The sequence below is a fragment of the Typopeltis vanoorti genome, chromosome 12 (assembly GCF_054136105.1).
Source record: "Typopeltis vanoorti isolate ZY-2024b chromosome 12, IOZ_Tvanoo_1.0, whole genome shotgun sequence".
Lineage (NCBI taxonomy): Eukaryota > Metazoa > Arthropoda > Arachnida > Uropygi > Thelyphonidae > Typopeltis > Typopeltis vanoorti.
Genome location: NC_143560.1, coordinates 42,721,066 through 42,737,377, shown reverse-complemented (window position 1 = coordinate 42,737,377; position 16,312 = coordinate 42,721,066). Strand labels below are relative to the sequence as shown.

General features: G+C 35.6%; 1 protein-coding gene across 3 annotated transcripts in view; it reads left to right on the top strand.

Moving 5' to 3' along the window:
- The window catches only part of LOC150100735 (transcription cofactor vestigial-like protein 4), a 135,088-nt gene that overhangs the window by 99,707 nt on the left and 19,069 nt on the right, over window positions 1-16,312 (top strand). For all 3 annotated transcript variants that reach the window (XM_090401509.1, XM_090401510.1, XM_090401508.1), the window contains one exon: window positions 1,712-2,298. In XM_090401509.1, the coding sequence (XP_090257635.1) occupies window positions 1,712-2,298 (587 nt within the window). The remainder of the gene's footprint in view (window positions 1-1,711; window positions 2,299-16,312) is intronic.

Here is a 16,312-nt window from a genome sequence, read left to right as displayed (position 1 = left end):
ATTCAAAGGCAGATTGAAATGTAAGCAGTATATTTCTCAAAAGAGAGCAAAGTATGGGGTAAATTTATGCTTTGCAAAGCATGGAGTGGATAACTTTGGGATTTCAAACCTTATATGGGAAAAGAGACTTACACAAACATGATAAATATTTGGATCTTCCATTGTAGAGGCTGTAGCAATGGAATTACTAGATCCCTTGCTGGGGAAACATTACTGAGTTACAATGGATAACTACTATGTGTGTGTGTCCTGAATTTGCTGATTTGCATTTACAGCATCGTATAGATTGTTATTTATACCTAAATGCAAAAAAGCAAAGACATCCTCTAGATCTAGTGTCAGGAAAACTGTCTGAGGTTGAAATCCGAGCTTAGCAACAAGGGAAAGTCTTCACACTACATTGGAAAGACATAAAAGATGTTTTGTGCTGTACAATCCATCAGTGGAATTCATGGAGAAGCATTGTTTCAAGAAAGATAAACCCATTGCTGTGTATGCATATACCGACACTATGGGAGGAGGCCAAAGGTACAATCAGTAGCTATCAGTTTACTCTGTAATGAGGAAACAGTGTAAAAAATATTCTAAAAATTAAGTGTTTGGAGATATATTGGATTTTATTATTTGGAACAGTTTCCTCCTGTACAAGAAAAGATATGTTTATTTTAACACATCTGGATTATAGTGTAGATATTGCCAAAGCATTGCTACAATTTATGGTCCTTCGTCAGCAAGCAGGAAAACAGGCATTCCTTCCAGACTTCTGTAGTTGAATGCTGCTAACTCTAACTATTTCTCAAAAACTTTACCACTCACGCACACAAAAAAAAAAAATATATATATATATATATATATATATATATATATATATATATATATATATAAATAAACACTGCATGCAAATATCATGTCTGCTTAAAAAAAATCAAATAGGAGGTGTCCAGAATGTAAAACTGCTTTATGCATTCATCCTTGTTTTAGGTCATTCCATACTGTTCAAGATATATAAATTTTGAACAGTATGAAAACAAAAATATTCCTTTCCAGGGCCATCAAGACAGTCATTTTCTGGATTACAACTATTGATAGAGAGATAGCTGAGTGTAATGATTCAGATATCCTGATATTAGCTAATATCAGGATATCCAGACACAAAGACTACATCTGGTTTCACCACTACAGCCACTCAGGACTTGCTGACCATGCTCTAGATACCCACCACAGAATATGCTGGAAGAAAGCCACTTTACTACACTGCAGCAAATATCAGTATGAAAGATTATTCCTGGAATCAGCCTCAGCTCTAAAAAAGCTTCCCAAACCTCAACAAAGTTGGGTGCATGAGACTGTCCTAAATTTGGGAAGCTTGCATCCTAAGAACATCAGCCCAACAGCCAATACAACCCAATTTAACCTGCTGGGGCACCTTTAGGACTTGAGGACCAACTTCAGTTGCCTTCATCAGCCTCATTTGTTCATTGTTAATGCCTGCGTGCACATATCATAGTTTTATGTTCCCAGAAAATGGCAGTGTAACATTGCCGAAATATAGGAAGGTATTGATTAAAGTTTTTTAATTAATATTTTAGTATATGTTGTCATTTCCTGAAAAATTTAGTCATGAAGGAAGAATGGTTAGGAAACTCCTGATTAGTTGTCATGATTTAAAAAGGTACTTATTTTTATTTACCAAAATAATTCTCTTTTTCAGTGCCAGTGATAATGAAGCAGATAGAGATACAGATGGAAGAGATTCCTCACTTTCACCCCACACACCTGATAGTGGGAAACCAAGCAGCCCTCCAACATTTATTTTCCCATACACTTATCAGCATGTTACTGATGATACCATGCTGATAAGTGTTACCCCACCTGTATGCCATGTGGATGTCACTACTAATAACAGAACAGCATCATACAGGGACATATACTATGCTGGGCAAGCTTCTCCTGTTGAACATCATCTTGGATACATTTCTTCAAATTATACTGATGACTATGATCAACCTTTGGATATGAGCAAGAAATGTGAACAAGAGCTTGACCATTCTCCAGTTACTGTAAAACAAAGCAGCATTCAGACGCATCAACAACATCGACCATCTGTGATAACGTGTGCATCTGCTTTATTGAAAAGTCAGTGCACAGTGAGAGATCCTGTTCTTCATTGCAAAGCTTCGGATGCTGATGTTAAAAAGATTAAAATCGCTAGTGATGAAAATGGTTATGTAAGGGATTGTAGTGAGTGTAGCTCCACGGATGATGTTAGGCCTGGACATCGCAGGGAGATACTGTCTGGTAAGTATTCTGTAATGTATCAAAATTATTCACCTGTACTAGTTATAAATTTGTCATTATAGACTTGAAGCCAAGTCTGAAAACTCACTGTTCATTGTAATAACTTATTGCTATCGATAGACTATCAAATGTATTTGGTTGTCTGGCACCAAGGCCTCCTGAACAAGCTACCATCTTATAGCATCCCTTCTATACTCTGTGATTGGATTGCCAGCTTCCTCATTGGTTGTTCATTGTGTTCTAATGCTTCTAATAGCAGAAGCCATTAGAAGCATTGTACATCAGTACCATGCTTTTCCATCAATGCTTGAGTGTCCCAGGGTTTTGTTCTCTCACCCATGCTCTTCCTCCTCCTTTACATCAGTGACCTCCTTTCTCTGCCTTCATATCCTATTCACAGCTTTGCTGAAGTCAATACTCTACATTCCTCTTCCTCATTCGATAAACCCTGCAGTACTCTAGTGTTAGATGCCTCAAGGTCTTCCATAACTGGCGACTTAAACACTGACCTCCTCAACATCCTCAAATAGGGTGAAGACAACTTAGTAAATTTCAATGCACAAAAAACTCAAACCTGCCTTATTACTGACAAGAAAAATCCTACTTCATCTCCCCCCCTCTTACTTTTGATAATGGCCTAATTTCCTTTCAAGATCAGTTTTCTCTTCTTGGGTCGACTGTCACAAACATTTTTTATATAGCTTGAAAAAAAGCTTGTTCTTTTCCGTTCTAAACACTACTTTTCCTCTCAACTTCTAACATTTCATAAGTCTCAGATCTGACCAACTTTGGAGTGTTCTTTCCACATTCGGGGTGAAACACCCAACACCTCCCTAAGAATGACAATATCCAGAAGAGGGCAATCTGCTTAATAGATGATGCTTTCAGTCACTTTATCATAGTGCTCTGTTTTGCTGTGCCTTTTCTATAGATACTTTAATGGGCATTACTCATCGGAATTGGCTTCCACAATTCCTTCACTTTCTTTTAACCATGTAAGAACTAGAGCAGCCACTGACCAACACCTATACGTTTTTCAATTCCAAACACCCCAAACTAACTTCTCATCAGCTTCCTTCATTCCATCCACTTCTATTCTTTGGAACAACCTTTCCCATACTGTTTGTCCCACTGAGTACAATGTTCCACTCGATAAGAAACATATCTACAGGCTACGTTTCTCCTTGATCACTTGCCCACACATGGCACTGTAGTCTTATAGGTTGTGCGATCTTTCATGTATGGGAACCATTGTAAATTATGAATATAGTAATAAATCTGAATAGTATATTTAGTAATAAAGAAAAAAGGATCTTCAGAAAATTTTAAATATTCAGTATTATAAAAGGTTTTCTCAAGATACATTTCCAATTATAGTGATATAAATTATAATATATTTTTGTAAATGCACAACTTAATTTTTAACAGATTGATCACACCTGAAGTAGAAAGTTTTATTTACTTGTAAAATTGCTGTTACATTTTGCAACAGCAACATTTACTTTTTAAGCACAATTACAGAGCAAGAAACCTGATAGTGTTGTTGTAGAAAGTAAGTAAATAAGTGTGATTATCTGGGGGGGAAAAAGGTCAAAGCCAACCATTTCTTTGGTTTCTCTGTTTCACATAGAAATGATAATATAACAGAGATCAAGAGTTGATTAACTCATGGTCTCTAGCCAACTTGGCTGCAGTCTGTGAAATAGCTCCATGGGCTTGGATGTTTGAGATTGTCTTTAAGTGGGAGATGAATTTCATTACTTAGTGTAAGACCACTGCCCAGTTTATTGGAGGCTTGAAAAAGTTCCATGGTTGGGTTGGGTTTTCTGGATTATGTAAAAATAAAAGAAATTTAATAAAATCCTTAACATACCCATAGTATGAGTGTACTATAGGTTTACAAGCTTTCATTCGTTTGAGTCATAAAAAAAAATGGATACTTGGATAGGGAAGTAAACTTCAAAATGGAACTTGAATATACTTGTATTCTCTATACTACATGTAGCAACTCTGATCGATTTCTTTAATTGCACATTATTAATTTGATTAAATAAAGGACTGTATTTTTAGTTAGGTGCCTTAAGGATAACATACTTAGCACTTGTACTAATGTTGAGCTTGTAAATACATCATGTATATACTATGTTTCATATTTGCATCATAAAAATAGGTTTAGTAAATTATATTAAGATATAATTGTTATAATATTGCATGTTTGACATTGTCACTTGATTTTATTATTTACTTACTATATACTTTAATTGGAATGTCTCCAAATATCAGAATTCATCATGATCAAAATACAAGCAGAAGAATAGTTTGTATATACCCTAACGAATACATGTTAAACAGGATTAGGAATGGCTCGTGAGAATTACTACTGTAAAGTTGTAATTTTTGAAAAAAATTATTACATTTTTTTCAAAAAATCTGAATTTATATTTTTTTTTCTTTTTCAAGTCTAAAAACCGGATTTTTTTTTTTTTTTTTCCCCACATTCTGCACTGTTGTTTGTGAAAACACTTTCTCACATAATAAAAGACATGATCTTAATAGACACTATAAAACACCTCTTCCTTTATCCAAAATATTTCTCTCTTTAAAGAAAAGATATCAAAGCTTTGTCTTTGCCCAGGTGATCTCCTCTTCACTTAGATATTGTCTTCATTCTCAAATGTTCCTTTAGATGACACACTTAATTTCAAGCAAGATTTTCTGGCAGATATTGTCAGCCTATAAATTTAAAATGCCAAGAAATTATATTTTTGGTTTCATCCTTTATCCACATGTAAGCAAACCAAGTTTGCCCGTGATTTCACTTCATGATGGGGCTTCTGGTATATAGAAGCTAATGACTTCACATCAATTACCTTAATATCCCATAATGCAATCCAAGGGCCACTACCCAGACCAGTTTTGACCTTTATTGAGGTCTCATCAGTGGAAGCCAGACCCAGAAGTTATACCAAGGTTGAAGTAATGTGGAAGTCATATTTCCATATACAAGTAGCAGTCAAAAGGTGTAACACCTTATTACTAAAATACTCTGCATTAGAGATAGAGACTAATGTAGGATATATATACTATAAATTAAAGATGTGCAAACAAAGTTTGCTTGAACTCATCGAAATAGTGATACAGAGGTGGTCTCATGTCACCATTCCTTATGTTAAAGGCATCTCAAAAGGTTTAGCCAAACTACTTAGATCTGTTGGCCTACAAGTGTCCTTCCATCCTGTTAACAAGATATCTAATTTTCTAGGCTCAGCTAAATATAAACGTCTACCTTTTAGATCACCCTGAAGGATATAAAAATCCTTGCAAATGTGAATCATCATATTTTGGCCAAACAGGTAGATCTGCAGCTGTGCATCCTGATGAACATTTAGACTACATGAAGTTCCATGAGCCAGGGCAGTTGAGACTTGCAAAACATGCTATCACCATCAGACACAGAGTTCTTTGGAAGAAAATTAAGATTTTTCATAAAAGTGATTTCTTGGAACATTTATGCAGAGAGAATTGAGACTTTGCCATCGACTGAATCTAAATAGAAATGGATTTAAATTATCCCTCTAATGGGAAATAGTTCTTCACAAATTCCAGAATTAAAATTAACTTAAATTTATTATATATTCCGCCAGTGACATCTTTCACCGGCAGAACACTCGTAACCAGTTCACGGAACACGGGTTAGGAACCACTGGTTTAGAGAAAGCAACTGACACAATGAAAAAGGAAAAGTTGGTCCTTGTTGGGGATCTAAATAGCAGAGTAGGAAATGATTATAGGAAATTAGGGGCATGAACAGATGGCATCAATGGCAATATCATATTAAAAACGAGGAAATTAGCAAACAACTTGACATTGTTAGCATCCAGGAATGTGTTAGCAGAGCTATTCTCAGGTGGTATGGTCACTTAAGCAGAATGGGAGAGGAAAGATTAGCAAAACATGTGTTATCTGCCAGGTTGACAGGAAAAAGATCCAGAGGAAGACCAAGATATAGGTGGATTGATACAGTAAAAAGTGCCTTAGAAGACAGAAATATAAGACCTGCTAATATTGGAGTCTTGACATTTAACAGACTGATTTCGAGGAAAATTGTAGATATAGGAAGTTAGTAGTGAAGTAAATTTTTCATGTCGTACTATCATATCCTGTACACCCTTGAAGGTACGGTTAAGGAATTTGATGGTGATGATGAGCATAGCAAAATCAGCTGCGAATGTAAGTATGTACAGATGCTAATTGCAGTTAGAAACATTTCCTCATCTGATATATTGTGAATGGACTCACTCAGAGAATGTGAGAAGACTAGAAGCATGCTGCCTACTCCTTTTGGCACCTGTCAGTGATGGTACTGGCTCTTTTAATTCCATCTTTTTTCTTTGTATACTTCTTTTGAATCTTTTTTGCTAATCTATCTTCCAGCATACCATCAGTGGTATCCAATGTCCTGTGCCACTTTTGCCATGTGGTGCGACTCATGAACATCCAGAAATGGGGGTGGGGTCATGGTGGTCTTGCACTGCTTAAGCCTCTGTGTTGGCAAGGTGAGCAGTCCTGAATGACCTGGCCAGGATCAATCAGCTAGTGGACTTGCCTGCAAGGGATCAACAGTGTTGCAGCATCTCTCCACCCCATGATCCAGTGTAGGGGCTCAACAAGGCTTCCTTTGGTGATGGTACATCATCAGAGGTAGCCTTGGTGTTCCCCTTTCAAGCACAGTCATTGCTTGCTGGTCAGTGGGTGGGGGAGCTATGCTTCCAAACAAAAAAATCTCTTGAACATGAATCCTTCTTCCTCAAATATTTCAGGGTCCCTAATACGGTCTCAACCAAGTACTGATACCATTGATGCATTATTTGATAACAGAAGAAAGAAACAAAAGACATGATACCAGTATAACTGTTCTAGTGTTTCTGATCATCCATGCAACAGGTGAAAAGCTAATATGGAAAATGTCACTCTTCTTTATTCAAAAGTTTGAAAGGGCTGGCAGGATCTCTCAGACAATCAGGAAATTACATTCTGGTGATATCTTATCTAGTCGGCAACAATCAGAAAAATTACTAAAGGCTACATCAGTGGTGGAATACCAATATAGTGATGCCTTTAAAACACTAACTTCTTCCAGAGGTCTAGAGAAGTGATATCAGAATGGGATTTCCTTGATGTTCCAGATGAATTATGTTCAGTGTTTAAAGATCAGGGAGTGACAGGTATGAGGCACATCCCATTACATAAGCAGTTATCTCAACTGTCCTGTTAAGCTGTATATTCCTAATCCACTGAAATGCTTTAACCTTCCCAACCAGCCATTGCGTCTATAGACATCAAGCTAAATCTGGATATGATTCTGTAAGACCTATTGAATAACTTGGATAAGAAGTGCAATTTGGTGTCACTATTTCATCCACTTAGGCTGGTAGGGAGGTTAAATGTCAGAAATATGACATGCCTAAACTTCCTGTCATGGCTCTACCATCTGTGTCTGATGTGGTAGTAAAGAGCATGATAACAAATCTTGTCCTTCAAAGAAAGCTAAATATGTCAAGTGTCAGAAGAGGAAAGATGAAAAAAGAAACAAAGATTAAACTGGAACAAAAGATATCACATTGGGATGCAAAAAGAAAGTTACTCATTGCTACATCTGTCATGAAATCTTATACTGAGAAGGTGACATTTAAGAAAATCAACAGCATCTCAAATGTATATCTATTCCACCATTTGATAATTTTACCATACCTGAATTTTATGATCGTGAGTGGAGCACATAGGTCATGTTAACTGTGATCTGACTCCTGAAACAATTTCAAAAATGATCCCATTCAATAAAAATTTACTTATCAAGAAAATTATGCTAAGGATGTCACTAAAATATAAACCACCAGACATCTGTGTACAAAAAGATACTTATGTATCCATTGAAAATAACTAAACTCACCAAATGATCAGATGTATTAAACATTTTTCTAGAGGAAGAAATGGACACTGGCCATCCATACTTTCTCATTTCAGTAAATAAATATACGCCAGACAAAAGTAAGCCCTATAATTTCTGGGAAATTAAAAAAAGTCTCCAAAGTCAAAACAGGAAAATTTTTACAGTGTAGCAGCTGTGGGATTTGCCAAAATATTGATGATAGCAAGACTGCTGCAGGAAACCTATTTAAAACTCAGTGAGGACCCAGCCTTTACAAATGTAACTTGTTTGTAAGGATATAACTGGAGATGGTCCTGGACATCGTGCTCATTAGGATGTAGCTATCCCAGTAGGTAGTCATACTCCTTTCCATCATGTCCAGCTTAATACTGCTCTGGAAGCAGCGATTTGCCTTTTTGTGAGATTCTTATTACAGTATGTTCCATATATTTACTACCAGGTTGTGAGTTAAATGAGATTGAACTTGACCATATTGCAACTGCCTCTGCCCATACTTCTCATTGGTGACTTTAATGGATACAACACTCTATTGAGTTAGTACAAACATAGTGGAGGAGGTTGTATCGTTGAACGAATCCTTGAAAATAATGACCTCTCCCTTAATAATAGTCTGTACATTTTTCCACTACTCTTGTGGGATGTTGAAGAGAACATCTATGGAAGCAATCCTTTTCCTGTTATTTGCACTGTTTTCACAGTAATCTTGGTCTCCTACTTTGAGAATGCCCATGTGGAAAATGAGCCAGGCTTGCTGGAGTACTTTTTCGCCATCTTATAATATTTAATGCTGAAGTATGTCACAGGTTGTATTGTCCAGGCAGCAACAACCACATCAGGACAGAGCATGGTGTATTTTTTATTTATTTATTTTTATTTTCTTATTTTTTTAAATTTTTTGTAGATATCCTACTTCATCAAATCTCATTGCTTTCAAATGTGCTCAGGCCAAAACATGTTATGTTAGACATCAGTTAAATGCAATCCTGGATCTTATTAGCTTCATCTATTAATCAAATAACAAATTAAAAAATCATATGGGATGAAATCTGGAAATGAAAGATATAGAACATACCATTTGTCTGCTTTGGATCATAATGAATCTAAACCATGGCCCACATTTTGGGAGAAAATTTTCTAGAATCTCAACAGCTTTATGGCCTCATGAATTTTTAATAAATATTTGAAGAACCAGAAGAGAAACTTCTTTACAAATTGGCTAGAGCTGCACATTCATTAAGGAGTGACTAATAATTGTTTATTAAAAATAACATGAATTTTTAATAAATATTTGAAGAACCAGAAGAGAAACTTCTTTACAAATTGGCTAGAGCTGCACATTCATTAAGGAGTGACTAATAAGAGCATTATTACTCTCATTCCTGTGCAGTGTGGCCTGATGACACCCATTATGAGATGATAAAGCATCTTCCATCACCTTCTCTTACTATATAACAGAATATTTACAGAGGAAGAATTTCCAAATTGTTGGCATAAGTCAGTTATCAGTGACATCCCAAGGATCCAACACAAACAGTTGACTATTGACCTATCACTCTGACCAGCTGTCTTTGTAAGATATTGGAAAAAATTAAATTAAATTCAGAGGTTTCTCTGGTACTTGGAAATCAGCAAACTTCTTTCCAACACACACAGTGGGACTTTCTTAGACATCAGTCAACATTGGCCCATTTAGAAATATGTATAAGAGCTGCTTTTCTGAAATGAGAACATCTGATTTCCATCTTCTTTGATATGGAAAGAGCTTATGACACAGCCTGGAGATGTGACATATTAAAAGACCTTTTTAAATCTTGGTGTGAGGCGATACCTTCCTGTTTTTATTAAAAACTTTTGGTTCAGCTGAGTGGGAAGATCATTATTTTAGCAATATCATCATGAAGAGGATGTTCCTCAAGGCATTTAAGTGTGACACTCTTTGCCATCAAAGTAATTCAATCATTGAACAGCTTCTTTCAACAATAGGCATTGCTCTTTATGTTGATGACTTACGATGTACTGTCACTCCTGTAGTATGAAGTAATTGAAAGACATCAACAAGCAATCAGTTTTGTTCTTCATGGGATCTTAGTGTTGATTTCAGGTTTTCAGCAGAAAAAACTATGTGCACTTCTGTTGAAAACATATCCTTCACCCAGATCCTGATTTAGGAATGGGACAAAGCATTATTCCAGTAGCACCAAAGGCCAAGTTCTTGACTCATCTTTGATAGAAGCTTACGTTCATTAACTCAAGGAAAAGTGCAGAAAAGCATTAAACATCCTTTGCACTCTATCTTCTACATAATGGGGTACTGATCTGTACCTTGCTCTGCCACTATTGTGCTTGTTCTGTCTAAGCTTTATTGGATGGTTGGACCCTGTCCATTAAGGTATACAAATAGCCACTGGTGCTTTTCACCTATCACCCATTCAGATTACAGCAAATGAGCCTGCTCTATCACTTATATGAAAACAGTTGCATCTATTTGTCCCTTTTGGTATGTATGTTAAATAGATTATGCAAACTATCGGCATGAATGTTGACATGACCTGCACCAAATATAACAGAATTCCTTTATGGTAGGTTTGCACTCCACCCTGCAGCCTCTCACTGCGCCAAGTGAGGAAGTCTCGTACTCCACCAGCCATCTACATGCAGTTATTTAATGCACATAGTACAATATACAGTGATTTCCTTCCCATCTATATTAATGGTTTGAGACTTCTGTTGGTTGTGCTGCTGTGTTTCTTGATTATATCCCACTATTTAAGAAGAAAATGCTACCAAAATTTATACATGATCATTGAGTTCTTTACAGGCCATCTCATGTCCTGTGTATAATACACATCTAGTGTGTTGTGATGTACAACTCTTGTACAAAATAAAAACCCTTAATTTTGATGTTCGGTTGTGCAGGATTCCCAACACGTTAGAATTAAGAGAAATGAAATCGCAAATGTAGCTAGATCAGCTTATACTTTTTCCATATGCTGTTTGACAGTCCCATATACAGACTTCAAACAGCTTATAAGATCAAAGCTAATTACCCAATGGTAGTTTTTATGGAAGAAAGCACTGACAAGCAAACTACATGAGTCATATTCTGGTGGAGTGGCAGCGCTTCAGACTTGACAGTAATGAAATATTACTCATCTAGCTAAGCCCCAACACACATACACACACACAGGCAGGTCTTATCAGACTCAAATTGCATAATGTTTAACTTATTACAAAGAATTAATTTATGAATGCATTGGATTATGAATTCTGTTTTTGTGTAGATACTGCTTGGCTTAATATATATATATAGTGTGTGTGTGTGTGTACAGAACATTGTTTACTAATTTATTGCTTTTTTTTTTTTTAAACTATTTAATATTACCTCATGTGCCGCTGTAACTGTTGCTTTGGTGCAGTATGACATTTGCTGTCCTTGTGCCAATAAACCACAAATCAATCAGTCCACTTACTCGTTTTGGGTAAATGAAAAGGCATTTTATATGTATAGATATATTTTATATTGGAATTTTACTGACTAAAAACACTGAGATAAGACAAACAACTGGAAAAATTAGCAAGATAAAAAAGTGAACTTCTCACATAAACAAGTTAGGAACAACAACAGTCAAGTTTGAACTGGCATCCGCATGGGGTGTTAGTGAGTGGGAACTATCTCAAGAATGCCAGAATTGTACTGTGCTGTGTGAATCAGGTAAGCTATAACTTCAATTACTGTTCATGTGTAAGGGGTCCAGAACTATTTCTTTTGATTCTAAGATGCGTCTTTTGTAGTTCATCAGGACATTTATGGATATTTATAATAAGATTCCAGTCTATCTGGTGTTGATGCTCTTCTAAATTAGAGTTTGCAGAGAAAAGGACATGACTGGAGAGGGCGCTTGCATAGGTTCTGTTGTACAAGATATTACGTTGATGATCTTCAAGTTGTAGTGAGATAGACTTATCGGTTTACCCATAATATGGCTTCCCGCAACTACAGATGATTTTATATACTCCTGGGAACTGAAGTTTTGGTAGGGTAGTGAAGTAAGTTCTAATATTAAATTTCTTCGTCAATTTTCGCCAATTTGGGCAATAAACAACTCGCCTACGGTAATGGAATGTGTACAATAGGGTTAAGTTACCTTCTTGTTGAGGTTGGAGATGAGAGTATAGACAGTTAGAAATGCTTCAAGGTGAGTAGCCGTTGTTTAAGAAAGTACTTTTGAGGTGGTTAAGTTCGATTTGAAGATCTTCTGAAATTAGAGATCTCGCCCAATGAGCCAGAGTGGTGATAATTCAGAGTTTCTGTGGAGGGAAGTGATGAGAGGAGGCATGTAAGTATCTGTCCTTATGAGTTTTTTTTTCGAAAAATAGAAAATTTGAGACAATTAGGCATCCTAGTAATCTTTAAATCTAAAAAGTAGAGGACACCGTTCACTTTGAGTTCCGATGTGAATTTCATGTTTTGGTGGCAATTGTTCAAATGATCTAGGAAGGTTTGTAAGTTCTCTGGACCACATTCCCAGATGAGGAAGATATCATCTGTGTATCGAAGCCACAGTTTAGATTTTAGTGTAGCACTAGAAATTGCCTTTTCCTCAAGATCTTCAAGAAAAATGTTGGCTAACACTGGAGACAAAGGGCTGCCCATAGCTAAGCTGCTGGTTTAAAGATTTGTTCTTCAAATAAGAAATAGCTGGAGTTAACACAATGCATTAATAAAGAGAATTTTTTGGAGAGTTTGTTTTTTTAGGAGATTGAGGGCTTCTTCAGTAGGAACATTTGTAAAGAGAGAGAGACAATATCAAAACAGATCATTCTGTCAGACTCTCCTTGAGTTGTAAATTTTTTACCTTAGATATAAAATCTGCAGAGTTCTTGATATATGAGGAAGAATTTCCAGTGAGATGTTTTAAGGATGAAGCAAGATATTTTGACAGGTTGTAAGTGGGTGAGTCAATGACTTCAACTCAGTCTTAAAGGTGTCCATTTTGTGGAGATTTGGAAGGCCGTATAAATGGGGAATCAGTGGATGAAGAGAACGGAGAGATAACTTGGTGTGTCTTGGAGGTTCTGAAGTTGACTTGAGAAGGCTATTGGTCCGGTTGTGAAATTCCCTCATGCGGTCACTTTGTAGAAGAGAGTAAGTATTTATAATTTGCCCGCAACTATAGGTGATTTTATATACTCTTGGGAACTGAAGTTGGTGATGTTTTGGCTTGGGTTGACTCAGGAAAGAAAAATATTGGCTAACACTGGAGACAAAGGGCTGCCCATAGCTAAGCCACTAAGCCCAGGAGTATATAAAATCATCTGTAGTTGCAGGAAGCCATATTATGGGCAAACCGATAAATCTATCTCACTACAACTTGAAGAACATCAACGTAATATCTCGTACAACAGAACCCGTGCAAGCGCCCTCTCCAGTTATGTCCTTTTCTCTGCCAACTCTAATTTAGAAGAGCATCAACTCCAGATAGACTGGAATCTTATTATAAATATGCATTAGTGTCCTGATGAACTAGAAAGATGCATCTTAGAATCGAAAGAAATAGTTCCCACTCACTAGCGCCTCATGCTAGAGCTGCCACGTGGACGTCTGTTCAAACTTGACTGTTGTTGTTCCTAACTTGTTTATGTGAGAAGTTCACTTTTTTATCTTGCTAATTTTTCCAGTTTTTTGTGATAGTATGTACACCTGAAGAAGTCAGCATTCGGACGAAACTAGTTGTGTTCTAATTAAAGTTTTTTGTCTTATCTCGGTGTTTCTAGTCAGTAAAATTCCAATATAAAATGTCTGCAATCTAAGTAAATACCCTTAATAATAGTAATGTATATATACATATATACACAGGTATCCCTTCATTAACGTGCCGAAATCAATTGTGACAAACCCTTGATATAAGTGTCAAGAGTTTTGATTAACATGCCCCTTTAACTCTGCGGAGCTCGCAGCTGATCTGACAGATATATGCAAAATGTTTAATATAAATATTCTTACACAATTCAGTGTATAGCTTGGAGGTCATGCGTAGCTGTGCATTCATATGTTACGAGTGATATCCCGCACTGTTTTTTGTTGTCAGTTTGGTTTACATCGTTATACAGAAAATAGGCAGTGTTTGTAAACAAATCAGATTAATTTTTTGTTAAATAAATTTATTTAAAATATTACAATAGATGTAAGTCTTAAAAAAACAAATAATTATTAACCTCAGTTTTCATGTTAATGTTCTTCATCTGTTGAAAATAGTTTTTCAGATTCATTGTTTAAATGATCATCATATGGATCCCAGTTCGAATCCGGTGAATCGATTTCATTTTCATCGTCATCAGTGTCTCACAACAGATCATCTTCTGTACCATCCATAATGTTAGAGATACCACACTTTTTAAATGATTTTATTACAGTGTCTACTTTTACTTTATTCCATTCTTTAATCACAAAATTGCACAACATATCAAGTGATGCAGCATGCATGGATCCACCGTTTGTAAATGATTTTTGACCAGTCAACATCCAATTATTCCACTCTTCTCGCATGTGATCTTTAAATGTTTGTTCAAGCAGACTTCTAATGGTTGCAATATAGAAGTTAAAAAACCACCTGGTATAACAGCAATTTTTGTGTTATTTTTTTCTAGAAGACTTTTAGTATTCTCAGTTAAATGACTATGAAACATATCCCATACTAATAAACTGCATTTCTTCATTATACCACCTGGTTGCGTGTTCCACACATTATTTATTCATAATTTCACACCATTTTCATCCATCCATCCTTTTTCGTGAAAGTGTACAAAAACACCTGCAGGAAATTTTATCTTAGGTTTAGTTTTACGTTTGAAGATGATCATTGGTTTTAACTTGGTTCCATCAGCCAAGCATGACAACACAACCGTAAACCTTGTTTTTTCATGACCTGTACTTCAAACTAGCACATTCTTACTACCTTTAGACTCCACTGTTTTTATTGTTTATCATATCAAAGCTCATAGGAGTTTCATCCATATTTCCAATATTTGACAATAGAAATTTATGTTCTTGTCTCAACTGAATAATAAATTTATGGAAACTGGTAAGTTTTTTGTGGTCAAGATCTGCTGGTAGTTTTTGAGCAATTTTAATTTTTTGTCGTATTACCAGATTTTGTCTGTTCATAAAACGATTACACCATCCTGAAGTAGCTTGAAATTCTATACTTTCATTTGGATTCAATCTTGACCATTTTAGTGCATATGCTCTAATCATATTTCTTGTAACAAGATAACCATTCTGCTTTTGTTCGAATACCCATTCTGCAATGTAATTTTCCAGTTGCGGCTATCGGGCGATCCCTGTTCTCATCGCACATTTTTTCTTTGGCAACTTTTTTTAAAATATCTTCTTTCTTCCTCCATTCTCTTACCATCTTCAAACTTTCTTGCAGCAGCACAATTATTAGTTTGCTTTGCAATTTCAATTACCCTTATTTTAAATCAAGCTTCATACTTTCTTCGTTTTGTTGCTGGTTCCATTTTAAATTATAACAATTTTAATAATCCTAAAATTTAAAAAAAAATGCAAAATTAATAATTAATTAAAATTGTGGCTAATCACTTTTAATTAGGATAATTCACATAAATACTAAATCTATGCTATGCAAAAAAATAATGGATATGCATAGATATAAAAATAACGGAACAGATATAACAACAACACCTAACATTACATTAATACAAGAAAGAAGAAATTGGGGGGGGGGGGTCGTCCTATATGCAGCCGTATGTGGTCAAGGAGAAATGGTGTGAAATAGTGTTAAAAATTTGTCACTCTAAGCTTCATAAAGTAATCATCTAAAGCAGATGATATAGGATTTCATATCATGGTACATTTGATTTATTTAAACAGTTTTCTTTGCTGGGTTAAGTATCCAGCATTGATGGTAAACTTGTAAATTTGATAATAATGCTAAAAATGTCAGAATTTGATTTTTTTTTATACACATGCCAGTTAACCTAGTTCCTAACAGTAATAAGAATAGCATTTGTGTAGATTTTAATTTGAGTGAAGCCATGATA